Genomic DNA, 21,337 nt, shown 5'->3' with positions numbered 1-21,337 from the left:
ACTTCCCATAAAAGTGCTTCTGACCACAGGTCTTCCCTTTTTCAGAAGCCTATAGACTACTACTGCCAAAAAGGGTCTTAATACTGTCACCTATGTCTTCATTTTACTTTCTGTGGGGTACTTAATTTATTTGTCCCAGTCTGGAAGCTCTGGCCATGCTAGAGCAGGAGGAGACAGAGATGTATTTCTTAGATATGCATGAGTTCCATAAATCCTTGTCTCTAAACTCCAGAGGTAAGTTTATTACAACGCAGCATTCACAGAAAAAGCAAGCCTCACCTTGTGACAGACGACATGATCCAGTGACTTCACATCCATTCACCGTGCAGTGTGCGCCCTGAACTGGTCGCAGTGTCACAATCCCACAGTTGTTGTCTATCATACAATGATCCCTTTCAATCCACCGTCCCTGCAAAACTATGATATATAGATTTGGTTTATCTCACCTGTTTAAGGGATTGGGATTGCACTATTTTCCTCAGAATGAAGTACCACATGCTGTTTGATACCATGACGGCATACTTCGTACCTCAGAGAACGAGGTCATGTGCAGAACAAGGAGATAAAATCGTTGTCTTTGATTGCTAGCCAAGTACCCGATGGTATTTCTGGTTCTGGAAAACTATACACTACTTTATGATTTGTGAGCTGATGTGCAAATTCGTCTATTGTGCTGAATTTTCTTATTGCTATTATGGCATTTATTGTTTATACATTACTACACTATTGGCAGAAAATAATCAAACTTAACCAAAGCTGATATTCCACAGAGTTTCCAATTTCAGCATACAGTTTCAACTCTCTATTATAATTTGCATCTCTTGATATTGACTGTTAAAATTAAGAGCAGAAATGAAATTAAATAAAAAGTATTCTGAATAATTTGGATTTTATATCTAAGATACTCTGCCCAGTAGAGTTGAAATAATTTTCAATGTCTCATGACCAATTTGTGCCACTAGTTTAGGAATGTACCTAGATCTGGATGATGGATGAAGATATTTTTAAACTCTAGTGGTAGCACATCACAAGTGGGAAGAAAATTCTAAAGAGATCTCATTTAGGTCAAGACCATTTTTGACTTCATAAACAAAACCAAAAGATAACTGAAAGAGTTTATCCAATTAAACAATTATTCTCTCCTACTTACCTTCTTCTGTAAAGAGAGCTGACAAACAGAAACATTACTTAGCTATTACACATGACAAATATAGACTTCTTTGTATGAGCAGACCATATCATAAAATAATTTATAGTATCATTCTCTTACCAATGTCTTGCTCTTGGTCTGAATCATTTCTCCCAATTTTGGTTGTTCCTTCCTAGAACAAGAAAAGAACTAATTTAAAAGTCAGCTACTGAAAGTGGATTATATATAATAATTTAAAAAGCTTTGGTACAGCATCTTAGCAAATATCTCAAAAAAGTCACCTCTGAATGACTGAATTGTTTCGAGCAAACTATATCTACTACTTCATAATACTTCAGATCACTGTCTCCCATAGCAACACAATTATTTCTTATTCTGCAGCTATGTCAGCTTCTCCTATTATGACTTCAGTAGATGAAGTAACCCTCAGTGGATGATTTTTGGACGGTGCTTGAGACAAATATTTTGAATATGAACACATGTTCTCATGCATGGATAGTTTACAGTGAGACTTGTTGTTTGCAGAAATAATTATTTTTATATATATCCATGCAAGAAGAAAGAAGCTGCAAAATGATTATTCAGTTAACTAGGCTTTTCAGATATAAAAGTAACTGAATTCCTATTTTGTAAGGGAACTTTGTCACAGATTATGAATCCTTCAAACTAACCACTAAAGGAGAACTTTTTTCTGGAACTTAAATAACATCTATTAAAAGTCTTCTTGGCGATTATGGTATATGGGCAAGTTCCCAAACCTGAAGAATCAATAACTTCAAAGAAAAGATCTGCCTTGGAACAAAAGTCTCCAGAACAAGAAGACTCAAACCATATTATGGGCCAGTGATGGAAGTGAAACAGTGTTCTTATGGTACAGTGCAAATATCAATAAAACAGAGTCATTTAATCCATACTATGAGAAAAAAACTACCCAAAAAAGCAATGACTTTACCAACTGTCTAGTATGTTCCATTATCAGTTCTTTTTCCTTAGGAAAACAAAGCAAGATCATTTCCCAGCTCTGAACAGACACTATACTTGATTATTGTAAATTGATCAGTGAATGTGCTCTAAAAAGACTCCAATGCCTACTCTTTTGGTCATATTAATTATGGTCATTAAACTACTTCATTTCTGTATTCTAATTAGAATAAACTGAATATGCTTTCTGCTCCAAGCATATTATAAGCTAGGTTTAAAGATGAAGCAAGAAGTAGTAATTGGAAGCCTGAAGACTGGGACAAGGGAAGCTGTGCATTACTGTAAGACGATGCAGTTATGCATAATTATGGGTAAATCACAGTGGTTTTGTGCACTGAAGGGAAAGGGTGATTATCACTCAGTTCCTCACAGACCTCAGCTAGCTGAACCTACTAACAGAGTCCTCTGCTACAAACTCTGCTGAGACTCCCTGGCTGGAGAGGCTGAAAGCTGGATTGTGTCCAGTGCCCTTGCTTCGGAGTAATTATCAAGCTACATGTCAGCTTTACATTCAGTGGACTCAATCACAAAATATCCATCTGGCTTGGCCACAGCTTGTAGAAAACTTAGGATCCATTTGGCCTTTAACTCACCTCACACAATCAAGTGAGTTAGCAACATGTATTTTATACAAAGAGAAGTAAACCAACTCCTAAAAGACCTCTTTATTGATTACCTTCTTGAATAAGGAAAGAAACAGTTACTTTAATTCCAAAAGAAACTTTTCCCCAACATGCTGAAATAACTCTCTGGTAATACAATTTAATCCAGAAAAGTACATTACAGCAGTACTGGCTCATGAAGTTCACAACAGTATCCAGGTTAGTGGAATGATTCTGGGTAAGTACAACTAAAAATTGCAGCTGAGAGCAAAGGTACAGATACAATACAAGCAAACTAACTCCACCTAAAGAACAAAACAAAACAAAAATAGCCATAACCCAGGCCTATGTTGATTTCCTTTTTTCAAATGCTATTACTGAGCTAATAATTTAATTATTGATATTCTTTCTTAATTTAATATTGAGAATTCTACCTGAAAAAGTGAAAGAAAGATGATTCAGAGGAAATAATTGCACAACTTCACCTTAACATATTCAGGTACATCTTCATATCTGTTGAAGTGCTTATAAATTATTGCCCTCTTCTGGCAGTGTTTCCTGACTAAGGGCAGAATTCCCAAGGTGCATTATAGCACCATAAAGAGTGAGATTGCTTTCCCCTTTCAGTTTTGGGAGTACTCCAACTTTCAAAAAATTTGTGAAGTACATCTTTTCCTAAAACAATATAAACAACCCCCATATTTTTAAGCTATGCAAAAAGGTCAGTTAAATTATAAGGAAAACATACATTTTTGTTAATGAAAGCCAGAAAAACGAACAGAACCTAAGAAAGAAAGGTTCTTCAGCATATGCACAGCGTTGATTAGTGCAATTAATACTACAGAGTATCGAGAGACTAAAAGAATAACACAATGGTCTGAAAACTGTGGCCATGACCTCCCTCTAGAAGTACAATGTAAAGTGCTGTTATGTGTTGAAGCCCTGGTATTTCAGGAACAACCACTAATGTTTTTACCTTCTTGCTGTTCAGGTGAAGGTAATAGACATCAGAGTCTAAAAGATTCAAAGCACAAAGAAAAGAAAAGGCAGCATCTAGGAGCAAAGAAAGAGGGGACAAAGGTGTTAGTGTGACAGAGACACACTAATGACTTCAGAAGGTGACCCTTCAAACTTGGTTCCTCCATTACAATCAATATCTTTAAATTACTTTAGGTGTTGTCAAAATTAGTACATGAAAATATCATGACACATAATGGAAAAACATTTAAGTAGTAGCAATTACTTTTAATTAACATTTAATGTTAATGTTAGGATTGAGTAGTTCAAGTTACATGTTGATCGGCACTGGACATTATGACTTGGTCCCTAATTATTACCTGGTACAATTTCTTCGTGCTGGCATGAGAAAAATTTATCATGTTGAAAGAGAAACCTTATTAAGAACAGCATGATTTCTGTTTCAAATATTTGTTGCGGCTTTTTAACAGGAAAAAAAAAAATCCCATGTCCCTAACCTACATCAAGTCACACAAAACTTAGATTTGGATTAAGATACTTTAGTAATAGACAGATATGTGATTTGAAACCATGTTTAATACATTTTTTGCTAATGAGTGCATCTCTGTAGGGGTACCCATCCGTTATTCCTTTTACATTAAACACCATCAATAATTCAGTAATTTCTATTAATTTAAACGTTGAAAAGTTAAAGTCCAGCTTAGCACTGACTTATTAAAAAAAAAAAAAATCCCCTAAGACTATTTGACCTAGCCATGCACATCATAAACTGCAATGTGGAGTAACATACATACAAAGATATGGAAGTTCCTTGATGAAAACCTTGCCTTCAATGAGCGGCTACACAACAAAACACTACCTGAGGCCTGGATTTCTACCTGATCCTGGAAAACAGCCACTCAAGTGGGATCACAAGTAATTAGCATTCGAATCTACCTGACAGGCCTGGGAGAGTTAAAAGAGCAATATATAGAAGTCATTGTCAGAGTGAGCTTGTGCCTGTTAAAGGTTACTTTGATCTACACATACATGAGTATTCCAGCCTCAAGCATGCAAGTACCTAGTAAAATCTGGACCAGTAGCTCTGATATATTTATAAGCACCATCCTTTATGTTTGCACACAGAGACATGTACACACACCTCAAGCTTTGTGGACAAACTACTAATGCCTAATTTGAATATTGTACTTTGCTTATGATACATTATCAAATAGTTTGCACATGCATTCATAAGAGGCCAACTTCCTCCATTTTTCATGTACCCTTTTCTGCTTTTTTTCCCCTGTTATGTGTCTCTTGCGAGCTGTGGCCTTTACTTTTTGATAGCTGTTGTTGTAATGCCACCTTAACCACTCCCCATTTCCAAAGAAAACAAGTGTTTTCGAATTCAAGGGAAAAATAAGACAAATTTATGATAATCTTACCCTGAGATGATACAGCACCACTCCTGTGCTGAGGATATCATCATCCATGGCCATTAGATGAGGTAAATTAGAATCTATTGTTACTCCAGCTTTTTCTTTGTTGATGTCCACACTGTATTCCTCCATGATGGCTTTCCTGTCTATCCACTTACTTGTCCAGTCTTTGGTCAATTGCTCAATCTTAAAGAATAGGAGAGGAAACTGTTTCACTTACTAAGCAGGTTAATTTTTCTCATACACAAGTTTCTTCAGGAAGAACAGAATTTTTTTTTTTCCAGTTACTGGAAGCAAAATTCTTTACCAGTTGCAGTGCAGGTGTATTTCTAATTGCAATACATTTCTGAGGCAACAAAAATCCGGATAAAACCTGTACTGCCACCTAGTGAATCAGGTTTAACCTACTGAAGACTCATTCCCAAAATGTCAGAAAGATACATGATCACACTAATTAGTTATTCTGCCTGTCTTCAAGCAAAACTTAAAATTCAGATCTCCAATACCTTTACAGGTCACCAGTGAGCAAATCTTCCTAGTAATTTCATGACTGAACAATAATTTCTTTCAAACAAACTGGAGGAGTTTAATCTTAGAAAAGAGAGGCTCTGTATAATGAATTACTGTGATGATACTAAGACAGCCTTCAAATAAGGAGTAGATTGTGCAGACAGTGATACACAATGGACAGTATCCCATTAAGGACATCAGACTTCCATCACAGAGAGCACCCAACATGCACTAAGGATGGCAGTTTCCTGCATATTCAGAGCAAACAGGAAATGATTAGGACAAAAACATTTTCACTGTGGTTTCAAAACAATGGCAATGCTACCTTCCCCCACCCAGTGAAACAGGAGAGAGTTACAGCATCAAATAGATCATACACACCTTCATTTCATTCTGAAGAACCAGCTCCGTCAGATTTCCATCCCTGTCATCGCTCCAAGAAGGACTGGAATTCCTCTGTACAAACAACAGCCACCGAGATCTACATGTTAGTTTCCTTATTCACAACTGGCAGGCATGTCCTTTCACTCTCCTGGATTTCAAGGAGATGAACTCAGGAAAGACAAAATACACAGATGTTTGATGCTGCCTTCTAGTATCTAGCCTACACCTCTCTAGCTATTGCATGTAAATTTTTGTGAAGACCTGGTGAAAGAGCATTAACAGAGAGATACTTCTGTGTAAATAAATCCTGGACTTTAGTTCCAGTCTCTCCCAGCAAAACATGCTCTTCATGGCATGGAAAACCAAGACACTTATTATTACAAAGGAGAAACTGTCAGCTGTATTGTGAGGGCTCACAACTCCTTTTGGGGGACAGAATGTGCAGGCTGGGTAAAACCTCTAAAATGCTGTTGAGGTCTGCTAGCTCACTTTTTAGGGAAATAGGACTGTAACAAGTCTGGCAGGGAAATTACATCAATGTTTTAATATTTTGTACTGTCTTGGTGCTTCCAGATCCTTACAAATAAAATATTTCCATTTCACGCTATTTCTGGACAACAAAACCATCCAGCTCCATGAAAGTCTGGCAAGAAAATCCCTTCTAATCATTACATCACTGCTTATACTTCAGGATCATCAATATAATGCCAGAAAAAGGAGGGAGAACAGAAATTAAGTTAGCCTTACAATCATTGTGGAACTTGTACAACAGTTTAATTTCCCCCCAGTTACAATAAACATGGAAACAAACAGATAGAACAAAAGTAAGCCACTGTAGCTACCTAAAGCAGCATTAGAGCTCCAGTTGGGAAGTGTTACTACGTACCAGTTCAAAGCTCATCAGCATAGTTTTCAACCTATCAATTTCTTCTCGCAGTTCTCTGATCAGTTTCACATTTGCATCCTGAAACATTGACACACAGATGTTGGAAAAATCATTCTTAAAAAAAATTCTAGCTAAAGAAATCAATGCAGAGCTGTTCCAAGATCCAGGAGGAGAGCACAGGCACACTCACAGCAGTGCTCCTTGCTCTGCTCCGCCAGGCCCCTGGGATGAACTGCCTAGGGGCAGGTGGTTCCCATCTTTGATAGGTTGTCTTTTCCCATGAACTTTGTTCCATCTCTTTTCTGAACACAGACCTACTATAGTAATTGTTCCCATCATGGCAATTGCTGGATACATCGGTACTTTTATGGATTTACCTCCAAAATAGTCCCAACATGTCAGAAAAATGCTGTTATTTCTGTCATACAGAGGAGACTAAATCAGAATGTCACAAACCATGGTATTAAAAGCCCTTGCAGCTGATATACAAAGCATTTCATGCCTGCTTGTGTGGCAGCATTTACCTCACTTTCAGAGAAGCATCTCTGCACAGGTAGTTTCTGGAAACCAGCTTTTTGCTGTCAGTTCAGGGAAACTCTTGAGTCAAGAGTCAACTTTCTCTGGACTGCCAGTGACACTTTGGCTCAGGTCAATTTACAGCAAGGGGAAGCTCGCTGAAGGGATGGAGTTAAGGGTCTGGCATGGGTTGTGCAAGAGAGGGATGGGCACCCAAGTTGGGAGGTGAGAAGCTGTGGCTGGGTTAACTGGCAGGCTAACCCAGGAGGACTGTCTGTACTTTCCTGTGGCCTGTCACAGAGTTGAGAACTGCTGCTGCCAAAACCAAACATACTACTGCTGCCACTAGTGATGTCTAAGAACTAGTTATAGGCACTGGTAATATGGATGCACATTAAATTGGAGAAATTAGAAGGGTTTCCTTCTGCCCAAGATTTAACAGAGTATCATTAGGAAGGTAAACAGAGGTACATTTCTAAGATTCTATCCTTTTATCTACAGATAAAATTTTGATTTTATCTAAAGCTAAGCCAAATCACAAAAGAACACTACTAAAGTTGTAAAGCCGATGGCTCAAAGATTAGAAAATGCTGGGATCAAGACTTTTTTTGAAATTAAATTCAGTCCCCTTAAATGGATACATTGTGATTTAGTCCTTAAGCTTTGTGATTACTATAAGCCGGCAGCCTCGTGAAGAACGCCAGGTGAAGAATGCTCAGTTAAAGAGCAGCAATTCAGGTGTTTTAATATTTCTAGCATGTGTGATCATAGATCTTGATTATTATGTGCTATTTGAATTTTGCTGTGAAGACAGATAGAATTATGCATTTCCCTGGGGATTTTTTTTATGCTGGTTCTCAATCAATATAGTGTCTAAAACCCTACAACTGCTAATCAATCTGTTTTAACATCACAGCTTTGATTGGGAGAGTTTATGTTTCTCCCATTTGACAAATGTGGTCTGCAGGTAAGGGTGGAAAATGAGGAACAATCACACACTGAAAGTTTACTTTAAGCATCTGAACTATCATTGAACAAGAATGCTGTATAGCAGGGGCAGGGATAGAATCCAGTCCTCCAAGGCAGCATCAGACTCCCCTTAACAGCCTGTGCACCCTGTGAAGGACTCCCATGAATCGAACAGATTAATCTGCCATACAGTCAGAGTTCATCCCTGGAACAGGACTGTTCCGTGCAATGGATGGATGAAGCTGGGGTTCTGTGGCAAAAATTGTTAAAATGTATTTAAAGGCTTCATCATTTTGTGTACTGAGAAGACAAATTGAAACTACATAGGCTACCTTAGGCCTGGCATATTAACTCTTGAATTCTTGACTTTGCAGCCTTAACAGAGTTCATTTATTATAATATGCCAAAAGGAATAGTTGCAAGGGTTATGCACTTACAGTAACAGGTTAAGTAGTAACAAATAATCCTAACAGATCTGTAATCCTGCCAATATTTAGGATAAACATACAGGGTAAACATACGTGTCACAACAATTCAAAGAGAAGGAGTGAAACTCAATGAACAGAGATGAAGAATGCAAAACAGGTGTGAAATTCTAAATGGTTGAACCTGCAGGGGATCAAGGAAATTATTTCTGTAATATCCAGGCTCCTATTTAGCTGTCATTAACATGGGAAAAAGGTGTATGAATTTCATTCCAAGAGCAGATATACTGACTAAACCTTAAATAACGCACACAACAAAATGGAACAAGAACGAAAATCAGAACTCAAGGCCTCACCTCATTCACTCTGGGCTTGTTAATAATATTTTTGGCATTTGAAGCGTATCTCAAAGTACTCATGGTCTCATTGTAGCTGGAGCTGGCAGGAGAGATAGCTACAGACAGAAAACAAATAGAAAAACACCATTTTAAAAAGCAATCAGTTCAACCCGTCACTTTTTCAAAAAGGTGGACATTTTTAGTCTTGTTTCTTTAAAAAACAACACCAAAAATATCCTTAGAAGTATTTCATCAAGCTCACAGAGAATGTCTTCAAGATTATAACTGAATAAATCACTTTATATCAAAAAGCTATGTCCTTGGAAAGACTCTTAAGCTTCATGCACAATCAGCATGCCTTTTCATTTCCTTGAGTATCCTACGAAGCACAAATTCTAAGTGATATAGCCGTCTTCTCACTGCAGTAGAGATGTATTTTAAGAGGGTAATGTAGTGCAAAATGTTAACAATGAATAGAAACCAAACTCACTGGCAATCATAATGGTCTTGGAGTTGCCCCCCAGACTGTCCTTCAGAAGCCATGTGAGGATGGAGTCCCGGTATGGGATGTAAGCTGGCCGCCTGGTCCCGCTGACGCTGCCCGTGGAAGGGCTGTCCGCATGACTGTTCTCCCCTTCGCTTGTTATGGTGTTTATGCTCTGGCAGCTGCTGAACATCTGCGAATTTTGTGCTGGAGGAGAAATGCCACAGAGCTCAGGAAAGGGATTGTCTTTTTCTGTCATGGCTATTTAATTTTCTTAGATGTCATTACAGTTTATGAAGACACCACACAGCTGTTCTGTCCAGCTTTTTGTTGTAAATATAGATAAGCATTAAGATACAGCACATGGTGAGCAAGTCCTATGCTTTTATCACTACCCTTCAAATATAAAGAACTACTGTGCTTACCTAAAGTGGAGATGACAATTCCAAGTGTAACTAATGACTTGTTAATATTGGCACCTTCGGTGATGCGATCTCTACAGTAACTGGGATCAGCTCTTTCACTGTAGCACAAAAACATGGAAAAGACAATGCAAACCAAACAAAAATGCTTAATTATTAACATACAATCAATATGAAAACATTATGTATTTTTGACGTAAAAGAAAACAGAAATTGCAAGCTTTGCAATGAAAAAACCATATGCTTTGAATACTTTACATTGCTATCTGGTTCAGAAAGTCCAAACAACCATGAGCAAAGGTCATTGGTGCAAACTACTGTTAAAGACCCGTCAAAACATAAATTCAAGCCTGAACTGGGCAACCCAGTCACAGTGGTTCTGAATTTAAAAAACCCCAACATACATTTCACCACTCTGCAAGGGTAGACTGGTTCAATGCAGAAGTCTATATCCTCTCAAAATTACTTTCTCTGCTCAGACATTCCTGGCAATTTACATTGAGAAAGAAAAATGTCCTGTCTCCAACTGTTCTATAACTCTTCAGCTCAACTTCCATCTTTCTGTTCTCTGTCATATCCAGCAAAACCACATGTTCCGCACTGAAATGCATAGCTAAGATCAGAGAATTAGGAACTTTCGGAACATGAACATCATCAGCAGTGAGATATGACTATTTTTTCCCACCCATGCTAGGCAGCCACGAGGAATACATTCCTTTTTTTCCTCTCTCTTTTCAAGGTCAGGTTTGGTAAGTCCACCAATAGCTACAAAAGCCACTGAAGAATACAGGGTTGTATGGAATTACCTTGAATGTATGCAGTGGCACGGTACTGGATCTGAGGACCCAGGACAATGAAATCCAACACCCAATACAGAAGAACAGATGACAGCGATATTATTAGCTCAATATTCCTTGTTACTGTATACAGAAGTCAGGCTTACCGTGAATTTAATGAAGTTTTAAAATATTATATTTCATCTTTTAAGGCAGCACTATCAGCATCTTCTGGCAAAATCACCTTTTTGACCCTCAATATATTATTACCTGCCTGCAAGGTCCACTAAGTTGATCTTGCTTGCAATTTCAGAGGGGAGATTGTTCTCCAATATAGCCTGAAGAGAAAAATATAAATAAGGAAGATTATTTCTCTTAATTAATGAAAATAGATATGCTCTTTTGTTTGAAACGGAGTTGTACATATGACTGTCTCACTGCCTTTCTTTGTGACCTTGACCCACTGACTATGTTCAATCCATTAACTCAACAGCTTTCTCACTGGACAGAGAAACTGCCCTCTTATGCCAATTTCCTCTTGAAAAAAACTTTACTGCCTAGAGACTGTGAAAGCCTTTCTTGTAGACCTTGCAGAGCTATTTTCCACTAATGTATTCCAAAGGTCTTTCGTGAAACTACTGAAAAATATCCCAAAATGTTCTGTGATTACAGGATGTTAGAAGTGTGAGATAGAAAAGGTCTATTGGATCACTGAATGACTTCCCTGCCAGGGAAGGATATAATTCCTCTGGAGAAAGGGTGCATTGTCTCTGGGAGAGTACTGGATGCCAAATGCTAAAGAGATGAGCACATCTGAAAAGCTGGACAGATACAAAATTTTGGTAAGTGTTAAACTAATGCTAATTAAGGATTCTAAGCAAGTGTGACAAAATATAACTTCAAACATATTCACACATTTTTCACAGCATCATTCACGATACCGCATTTCAAAGGGCTGATTAAAACTGTAAACATCTCTTTTTACAGTGACTCTTTGGCATCACATCTGACTCTAAGCTTGCATAAAGGAACAAGAATACTTCAGTAAACACTCAACACATCAGGAGGTGAAGGAAGTGTGACATATCTGCCGTGTGATCCAAAGGAAGTAAGTAACAGCTTCCACTGAGATTATTACAAACAGCACAAAACAGTGACAAGTAAAAAATGCACAACACATTGAGCAATGCTTTTTGAGAGTGAAGAAAAAAAGAAGTTGGATTATTTTTAGCTAACCTGAGTGTAGTGGATGGTGAAGATAGCATGGGATCTGCTGCTGGCATTGTGAATGTGTGTAGCTGCTGTGATTCTAAAAAGAAGAACAAACCATTCAATTACAGAGTCTTATTTCCCTGTGTTCATGGAATACAAAAATAACAAATACAGCAGATAAATGAAGATGAAGGAATGTGAAACTTGAAGAATATGGTAGACTGTATTCTTGGATCTGATCACAGAGTGTGTGGCAGAGGACCTGGGAGAGTGGAAATCAAAGTCTGGTTAGAGGTGCTTTTATCTACCAGCAGCACTCTGAAGAAATATCTTAAAGCCTGACAAGCACAGGTGTAAGGTGTTGTGTAAGGGTAGAACACAGCAGAGAAGTAGAGCCAGCGACAGCATCGTACAGCTCACCCCAACGCCACTGAATGTACTGGCTCAGTACATGTTCTCCATATCCACCCCGTTTTTATTTTTTGGCACTTCAAAGGGTCCAAAAAGCTTCATACACCACTTTTGAGGCTCCCTTCTGTCACAGGGCTGATACAGTGGTTTTACCCCATTAGAGGAGTCCAAAGAGATTAATCAGTTTACACGTGAATACCTGTAATTCACTCATGTAGCACTGGCTTGGCTTTACCACACAGACAGACCAGTCATCTGGCTCTAGCCCTCCGACCACTACACTCTGGCTAGCAGGTACCAGGCACAGGAGGAAGAGGAGCAGCAGCAGCACTCTCCCACTATCTCTGTAATACAGACTTTTGGAAACTCTACTTTCTTTGTTGCTGTTTTGATTAGACAAACCCAAAGAAAGCGAGATTTTGCCAAGGGTAGAAGCCAGGTCTCAGGTCTTTTTTGTCCCTCTTGTAGCTTGCCTTGAATATTCAGCATCAGTTTTGCCAAGATTATTCTGAAAAACAGCAGGCAATTTTGGTAGCACTGACAAAGAATGTGGAACCAATTTTTTGTTACGAGCCCAGCTGTCAGCAGGCAACGGCAGAGACCAGTTGCACTAGAGAGCAGAGAGCTGTAGCCGTGTGCGCGCCGCTGAGCGCCTGCTGCAGAAGGCCAAAGCCAGGACCCCCTCCCCATTGCTCTCTGCTTCCTACACCTCCACAGCCCTGTGAGCAGGCGCTGCCAGCCGCTGCAGGCAGCCTAGTGCACCACGGCTGTAAGCGAGCCTAAGCTGAGGAAGCAGGAGAACATGAACTAGTCTCCAGATGCTGGGGGAGGAAGACAAACAATTAAGTAAAGGACAGAAGACAGAAAACAGCTCTACAGTGGACAGAGAATGTAAAGGAACAGCACTGATGTCTATGAAGCAAAAGAGAAACAGGAAGGGACTGCAGTTTGGAGGAGGCAGCGTCAGTACTCGCTTCTCACCCCCAACAATACACAGGGTAACTGGAGGGCACATTCACAACTCGACTACTCACAACCATGTCAGCATTTTTAGAGAAGAACATATGTGTTATGTTTTTCATATAGTCTATTTCATCACGGTATGTGGTATACGTTTTAAACTGTTCTAATAGTATTATCTAGATTCATTGGTTGTTTTGCTTTACACAGCACCAGGGCTAGGCTTTTGGAAATTTGTATTTCCTGCATTTTAAAAATGTTATTCTTAAGCATTTGAGACTGAGCCTTGCAAAGTGTCAAGAGAAAAAAATATAAGAGCACTGAGAGTTACAACAAAGATAATGATGGCGTGTTGAAAATCTTGTTTAATTTTATGATGGATGGGTGCAGCCAGAGCACGGCTGGAGACGGCCTGATAAAACCAACTGGTTAAAAAAAATGCCTCCAGTAAACTCTGTGGCTTGTTAGCACAGGAGCTGCCCTCTGCCCCATGAAAGGCACCACCCATATTTAAGGGGAGTTTCCCCTCCTATCTTTCCTGTTCAAGGGGAGTTTCCCCTCCTATCTTTCCCATATAGTCAGACCTGGAGCCATCTTGTCCCATTCTGCTCCACTCCTGCCTCCAGCCATGTGGGACAATTGCAACCTGTTCCTCACCCTCTTTACCCCTAAGACCTTGCTGATGTTCATTTAGCATCATTTCTCAGACTGCAGATGTTTTAAATTAGTTTGTTTGCAGTTATAATGTGCTAATAAATACTCTGCAGAATATTTCACACACACACAAAAAAAAAAAGGTAAAGAGGAGTTTCATGTATATGCCAAGTAAGTTTTTGAAAAGTTACTCAGAAAAAGAAGTTGCTAGGTTTCATGCAAGTGACAACTTCGGCATCACACAAACTTACGCAGATAAATATTGAACCTCTGATTTTGTTTTCTCTGCATCTTCTATTTCCTTATCAATGAGACAACTGTAGGGTAGGGTTACATTACCAGGCAGACTGAAATTTTGTTGTTCTGAAAAAGTCTCTTCTTACCATAGAATTGCATCTCTTAATCGTTACAAGCAGAAGCAGCAAAACTTAATCCTGCTGTTTATTTTATGTTTCTGTGGTAACTCAGCTTAGTTTTCATTTACTTCCCAGCATCACTGATATCCTAAAATCTCCACCTCTCTTATGATAAGACTTAATATCAATTTTGCAACTGTGATTTGTATTTGGAGCATGCTTTCAAACAAAACTCTTTTCCATCACTGTAATGGCAGTTGTATTGATATCCAAGGCTCTCTGTCAAAAAAGTAAAAAAGTATCTTGACTAATGAAAGCCAAAATCATTGGCTTCATTGGTGTGACAATTCCCACAGTCCTCTTGCCAATATGGCATGATTTGGAACAAGAACTTTAAAAAATACTTATAAAAATTAAAACATAATTATAAAACAAATATTTTTAGAAATTAAGTAAAACCCACTATCTTTTCATCAGTTTTAAATCACTGTTACACTAAAAAGTGAGTTGAAAGCTATACAGTCTCAAGCGTCATGAGCAAGTGAAGGAGAAAAATGGAAGTTTAATTACAGCATTTTTTATCCCAGACAGATAGCTGAATTTTGTGGATAACTCAGGATGGGATCAGTTTTGAAGAAACAACTTTATGAGTGCTTGTAGTTCTTATTGTGGATAATATGAAGAGACATAACATCTTATGTGTATGTCATGCAGGATCGGCAAATCTATCATCCTGGCATGACAAAGCATTGGCAATACTGTCAGTAAAATAAACATCAACGAAACCAACACACGGTGAAAGAAGTGTTAAATAAAGATGGAGCTAGTTTTTGCTTTATAAAATACCTTTTAGCTATTCCTTCTTCTAGAAGTTCTACAACTTGCTTGTAGTCTGTAACTAAATGTTGAGTCAATCCTGCCAAAGATAAAAAGATTAAATGCATATTTTTCTTAGTTTACTCAACATCAGAAGTACAAGGATGTTCTGCTGGGATGCCAGTCTGTTCTACAAGTAGTCTCTCACTAGAGTAACTATTTTATTTTTAAAAACCCCTATTTTAGTTTAAAAAAATTAAAACATTTCAGTCCATCCTTCAGATGCAGTGACATCAGAAGTAAAAAATGCCTTGTACCTTTAAAGTACAGACCTTTTTCCAACTTGTCTGCAGAACAATGTTATATAAAAAACCAGTATAACTGAAACTCCATAAGAAATTTTCAGCTGTTTCACTGCTAATTGGGCGCAGATCCTGTAAAGAAGTTTTTGTCATTCATTGCCTCTGGATGATGGCTTTGCTCGGGCAACAAACAAAATTAGGAACCAACCCCTGTGAATAGTTACCATTTACTTAACTAGGCTTCAGCCTGCAACACGAAGGAGTCTTCACCTTCACGCTCTTTTCTCCCCAGAGGGTGCCCAAATAATGACATGAAACATCTGGCCTTTTCCTAACTTCTGTTTTCAGTTTTCTGTTTTTTTGGTGTTTTGGTTTTGTGTTTTGGTGTTTTTGTTTTTTTTTTTTTTTTTTTTTTTTTTAAATTAATTAATTTATTTATTTTCAATTTTATTTTCTTTTTAAGGGGGAAAAAACCCTATGAAAACAAACAAAAGAAATCCTGCATTGCAGAGCCTGCTGTCAGAGCGGTGGCTGTGAGTCAGCCGGCCCCGGCGGAGGGCAGTGTGCTGCTGTGCTGCAGCGGCACTGCCAGCCCCTTGCAAAGTGCAAATTCCAGCAGACACACAAAGTTAACCTCAACAGGCTTGTATTTCACATAAACCCAGTTTAATATGCCTCGTTTGTATTTTACGGTGATGACCATCAGTTATCATTTGTGCTGCACTGACTCCTAAAAACACACCAGAGTTGTGAAGCAAGTCTTCATCCCACAGTACCTAGTAAAACACTCCTTTGCAGAATGTTTCCTCTGACAGCTGGAATCCAGGGGTATTTCCTTACCCCTGCACTGATTTAGGTCTGGTTTGTTTTATTGCAGGCCACAAAAGTGTGGATGAAGACAGAGTACTGAAAAATATGATTTATTTGGACCAGATAATTTATCTGCTGCTAGAATGTAAGTCAAATTCAATATAAAATTCAACAAGACTGAAGTAAGTACTTTTGACATTGTTGGAGTCTATCCTTACATGGTAACAGCTTTCTTAACTTTAGATGAAAGCAAAATCGAAAGCAAAGATGGGAATTTATTTCAGTCCTTTAACAACTGATACACATAAAGAAGAAAAAAAAGATTTTTGGATCATGCACACTTTAAAAAAACCCCACAACTCCAAACTGTACTGTGCGTGCATGCATGCGCTCTTGCACACACACAATGTATATGATGATTTTCAAACAAAAGCATTTCTTCTGCTCTCTAGTGTCCCTTTACAATACATTAATTCCAGAAGTTATCACATTTTCCACTTGAGGAAGAGGTCCATTATTTTTCCAACAGCACTGGGATCTTCAAAGCTCCAAATATGGAAACTATCACATATTGTTTTCCCAGACCCTGCTTCAGGGTCTTATTTAAGTGAATAAAAATCCAGTTATAAAATGAAGGCATGGAAGAAATTCTTACCTACCTACATTTCCATAAGTGAATCTAGCACAGAGCTCAAAACATTTAGTTTTTCAATAAGCTAAATGAAATATTGTAAATGTCGTTTGAAAAGCAATGACAAAGTGTTCTGTTGGCTGTTAGAAAAAAAAAAGTCATTTTCAAGTCCCATAGAAAAATCAAAACCACTTGCTCGTCTAGAAATCTGCCTTGGAGTAAGAAAGGATCTCCCCCAGAAATCTGTCTCGGAGTAACAAAATAGATTGCATCATTTCCTGATTTAAGAGGCCGATTCCTTAACAGTGCAACCATCTGTGAGGGAGAAGTTTGAAATGATTCCAACCCAAAGCACTGAAACACTTCAGCATTTTAAAGGCTACAATCTCACAGTCTTTACATGGAAAAATGATGGGCTGGAAACTATTCAAAATACTTAGTAGTTGGAGCTGGGACTTCCTGACTGGACTTGCAAATGGAAAATGCATTGCCCAGAGCGTCTAAGCATCCTTAAAGGGGTTAATTTTTCTGATTTTCCTTTCTGTCTGTTTTTTATCCAGTGCTAACTGTACTCTGATATCATTGACACCAACCACACAACTGACAAACTAATGGTACACTGGGGAGCTCCTGATCTAAGTCAGTAAATCTTAAAATTGCTGATAGCTTTCAAGATATATGATGCAAATACAGATGCTAGTCCTTAACATACTGGATCTATAGGAAATAACGGAAAATTTCTGAGCTTTGCTAACGTTAATAATTTTTATTTCTTGCATAAAGCAAACTGCCTGGAAAGGGAATACAAAATAAGATCCCCTTCTAGTAAGCTTGCTGATATTTCTGATCTCAGCCATCTAGCTATTGGAAACAATAGTCCTGCACAGAGAGACGACAAATAAAACTGCCGAAAACTACTTCAGCACGTAGAAGGCTCTCGTTAGAGATCAGCAACGGTTGATTGCAGCAATATATTATTGCAGTTGAGAAATTTTGTACAAGTGTTACGAACCACTTCATTTTCTTGAATTTGATGTTATTAAAATCAAACTGTACTCCTCACCTGCATTCAAAAGACCACTGGACTTTCTCACCGCTCCTAACTTTTGACGTGAGCTAACAAGTGCAGTTCCAAAAGGAGCTATGTAATCGCACCTTTTTTATTAGTCTCTCTCCCCAAAAGACACCAGGGCTGTCTCAAGTAAAGCAAATTGAAGTCCCTAATTGTGTGAACTGTACATAAGCATATTTATTTATTAATATATACTTATATACGCATATAAAAAACAATGTCATCTGTTGCCCTAAGCCACTGACTCATCAGCCTGAAATCACTTCTGTTCACATGCTCTCACAAGAGCATCTAATTACACTCCATGATGCCTTCAGTAGAGAAATTACTTCATTTTGCATGTATTTGATGAGTTTTTCTAAAAATGCAAATCACATTTATCATTTTTTTTTTTTTTTTTTTTTTTTACAGGCATTAACAAAATTATTTCTGGAGGCTGTCATAAGATACAGTGGGAGAGAATCTTCTAAAATAAAGTATTCATACTGGATTTACAGATGTGGCCAAAGCTGGCAAATATTATTTAGGTTAATCTTTTTCCATCATCCTTTCCTCTTATTTTACAAAATCTAATCAATTGGGAACTTTTATGTGATATTCAAAACTCTAGCATAAAATTGTTCCACTTAAAAGTTTTTAGTTGTATCTAAGTATAAAACCCTTATTCAAAAGGGCTAAAATTAAATTAAAAAAAAAAAAACAACAAACAACACAAAACACCAACCAAAAAACACCACAAGAAAAACCAAACCAGAACTAGAAAAGCAGTGACAGATTTGGGCTGGAAGGTTCCAGATAAAGACAAAATAGTGACAAAAGGCAGGCCAGCCCATTGGCAGAAGCTATAACTTCATTTTCTTTTAAAACAAGAAAACTCCATTATATGCAGCCAAGGAATCACTGGAGATATAAGGCCTGAGAAAAGGGATGGAAACTGCCAAGGAAGGAAGCAGTTTAAAGACCTATTCTTGTGTGTTGAATGAGCAGCTGCTAAAAGAAAATAATTAGTATCTGTACTCCACCAACAACGAAGTTCTCCAATAACAAGCAGGTAGAAAGAGAATCTTGGAAAGACCTCAATAAAGGCCAAATGTCTATGAATCTGCTTTTCAAAGAATGATAAGTTGACCATACTAATGAGATCATCAATTAATCTATTTTCCCGCTCTCCCTAAACAGGATGCTGAGGTGCTGGGAAAGCACAGTTGAAATAACCAGAATGCCAGACAGTCCCTTTGTGTATAGGACCATGCAAGTTCAACTCTTCCCAAGTGGTTATTTCAAATTTTGAGAGGAGGAATTGGCAACAACCATCAGTTGTTAGATGTATTATGACCCATAATGCAGGTGCCTAGGGAATGCGAGCTGGGAATTCCAGACTCCATTCAATCACACGGTCAAGTCACCCTATCTGTTGTCACATTTTGCCTTAATCTCTGAAGTGAGGATAACAATCTGACAGGTAATCCCATGATAAAGAAAAAAAGAGAGGGAAAAACATCAATCAGGGAGATCAAGGGGAAGTCACAAAACAGAGACAAGAACTCTATTTAAAAGCCAGAACAAATCAGTGTTTGATCTGCTGTGACAGGACCAATAAAATTGTGTGATACACATTTTGCATACTAAATGTATACCCCCCAGGTGTTACTGCCCACTTGGTGGCCAGCCAAGCAGTTGCAGAGTAATACCAGAGGCAGCTTTGGAATTCTGCCCACCAGATATAAGGCACAGTGAAAAAAAACCCATAGCACTTACTTTCTAAATAAACTCACTAATTTCTGAAACTTGCATCAGTTTGGAAAAAATCTGATCTCCACCGTAAAGCTACTCTGTATGATTTTGCACTGGCGCACTGATTTTGCGAGACATGCCTTTTGTCAGTTGTTGGTCAGATAAACAGCAGTGTAGCAGGCAGAGTTACATTGGGAGCTAATCCATTTACAAAGTACCAGTGGCCAAACTCCAGTTTAAAGCCACGTAAGACCCTGAAGCGAAGGCACTGATCAGAAGTGAAAATGAACTGGAAGTAGTACAAAAGCAGTGAGAGAGAAGCTAAGTAAGACAGACAACTGAAATAGAAAAAAAATACATGTGGGGTCTCTTCCATCTGTACTATTATATGTCACCTGATTTGAAAGCTATGATTCACTAGAAAACACAAAGCCACCTGAGGGGCTGCTGTTGCAAGTGTGAATTAAAAAGCCTGTGATGTTTTAAAACCATATAATGCACCTACATTACCCATCCCGTGCTTTTTCAGTTTAATGAAGGAAAATGAAGTTTGCTGGGCTCTCACCTGGGTAATACAGATTTTAATCACTTGTCATGGCCTGGCCCACAACATCAAACAGTTGAGTTTATCTGCTACTTTATTATTATTATTATTATTATTTTACACATACACTGCTGCCAAGGACTGAAAAGGTATGGAGGGACCTTAGGCTGGCCTGGAGAACCCATTTAGAGCTGATGTTGATAGATTTTTAAGATTTCTTTAAAATAAAAGCAAGCAAAACGCTATGGCTTACAAATGACCTACGCCTGGAAAGGCAAACAGAAAAGTGCAGGATATCCAGCCAGTGGGATAACAGAGGGAAAGCTTTCAGTGTATTACACATGTTCATATGAACAAGTAAAATATTTGAGGAAAGTAACTCCGGAAGAGCAGAAGCAATTAGAATCACTCCAGGAACATATGCAACGATACTAACAGAACTGATACACGTTTACTTGAAATTCTGATGCTAGCTGTGAAGCTGCTCTCACCTTGTACATATGGTCCCATTTCAGGGTGTTCTCGGACTCGAAGTGTGTAAGGTTTCTTTCGGTCTGATTGTTTTAACAAATCTCGGACACGCTCATTATATATTTCAAGAAAACTGAAAAGAAAAAAAAAACACGGAATGTTAAACGCACATGATTAAAAAAAGAGAAAGCATGTATTTAGACTATGTAACTACCTGAATCTTACATAGATCTTTCATGATAGTTAATGAATTAATTTTCATTCTTCCTGTTACAGCACCTTTCCATGAAGTGCATGTAGAAAGAACTAGTGAAAAATTTCCAAGAAGCATTCAGTATTTTATTTAAAAATCCATAAAATAGCACTAGTGAGTTCAAATTCTCAGATTTCCAAACACAATGCTTCATTAGATCAATGGGAACAATGAATAAGAATGGAATGTAGGATTATGGCTCAAATTTAAGAGTTAAACAGGAACTAAATTTTTAAGGCACTCCTATCTCAGCTGTCTATACAGAAGTGGAC

General features: G+C 38.1%; 1 protein-coding gene across 1 annotated transcript in view; it reads right to left on the bottom strand.

Annotated features, from left to right (window-relative positions):
- STARD9 (StAR related lipid transfer domain containing 9) overlaps positions 1–21,337 on the bottom strand; it is a 101,200-nt gene that overhangs the window by 39,597 nt on the left and 40,266 nt on the right. Inside the window, exons 8-19 of the mRNA XM_074909161.1 lie at positions 20,833–20,945; positions 15,279–15,348; positions 12,076–12,148; positions 11,110–11,177; positions 10,067–10,164; positions 9,648–9,848; positions 9,176–9,273; positions 6,910–6,987; positions 6,021–6,095; positions 5,136–5,315; positions 1,271–1,322; positions 280–417 (exon numbers count right to left, since the gene is read on the bottom strand). Coding sequence (XP_074765262.1) covers positions 280–417; positions 1,271–1,322; positions 5,136–5,315; positions 6,021–6,095; positions 6,910–6,987; positions 9,176–9,273; positions 9,648–9,848; positions 10,067–10,164; positions 11,110–11,177; positions 12,076–12,148; positions 15,279–15,348; positions 20,833–20,945 — 1,244 coding nt within the window. The remainder of the gene's footprint in view (positions 1–279; positions 418–1,270; positions 1,323–5,135; positions 5,316–6,020; positions 6,096–6,909; positions 6,988–9,175; positions 9,274–9,647; positions 9,849–10,066; positions 10,165–11,109; positions 11,178–12,075; positions 12,149–15,278; positions 15,349–20,832; positions 20,946–21,337) is intronic.

The sequence above is a fragment of the Athene noctua genome, chromosome 6, assembly GCF_965140245.1.
Source record: "Athene noctua chromosome 6, bAthNoc1.hap1.1, whole genome shotgun sequence".
NCBI lineage: Eukaryota > Metazoa > Chordata > Aves > Strigiformes > Strigidae > Athene > Athene noctua.
The sequence above is the reverse complement of the archived record's forward strand: the minus strand, read 5'-3'. Positions and strand labels throughout refer to the sequence as shown.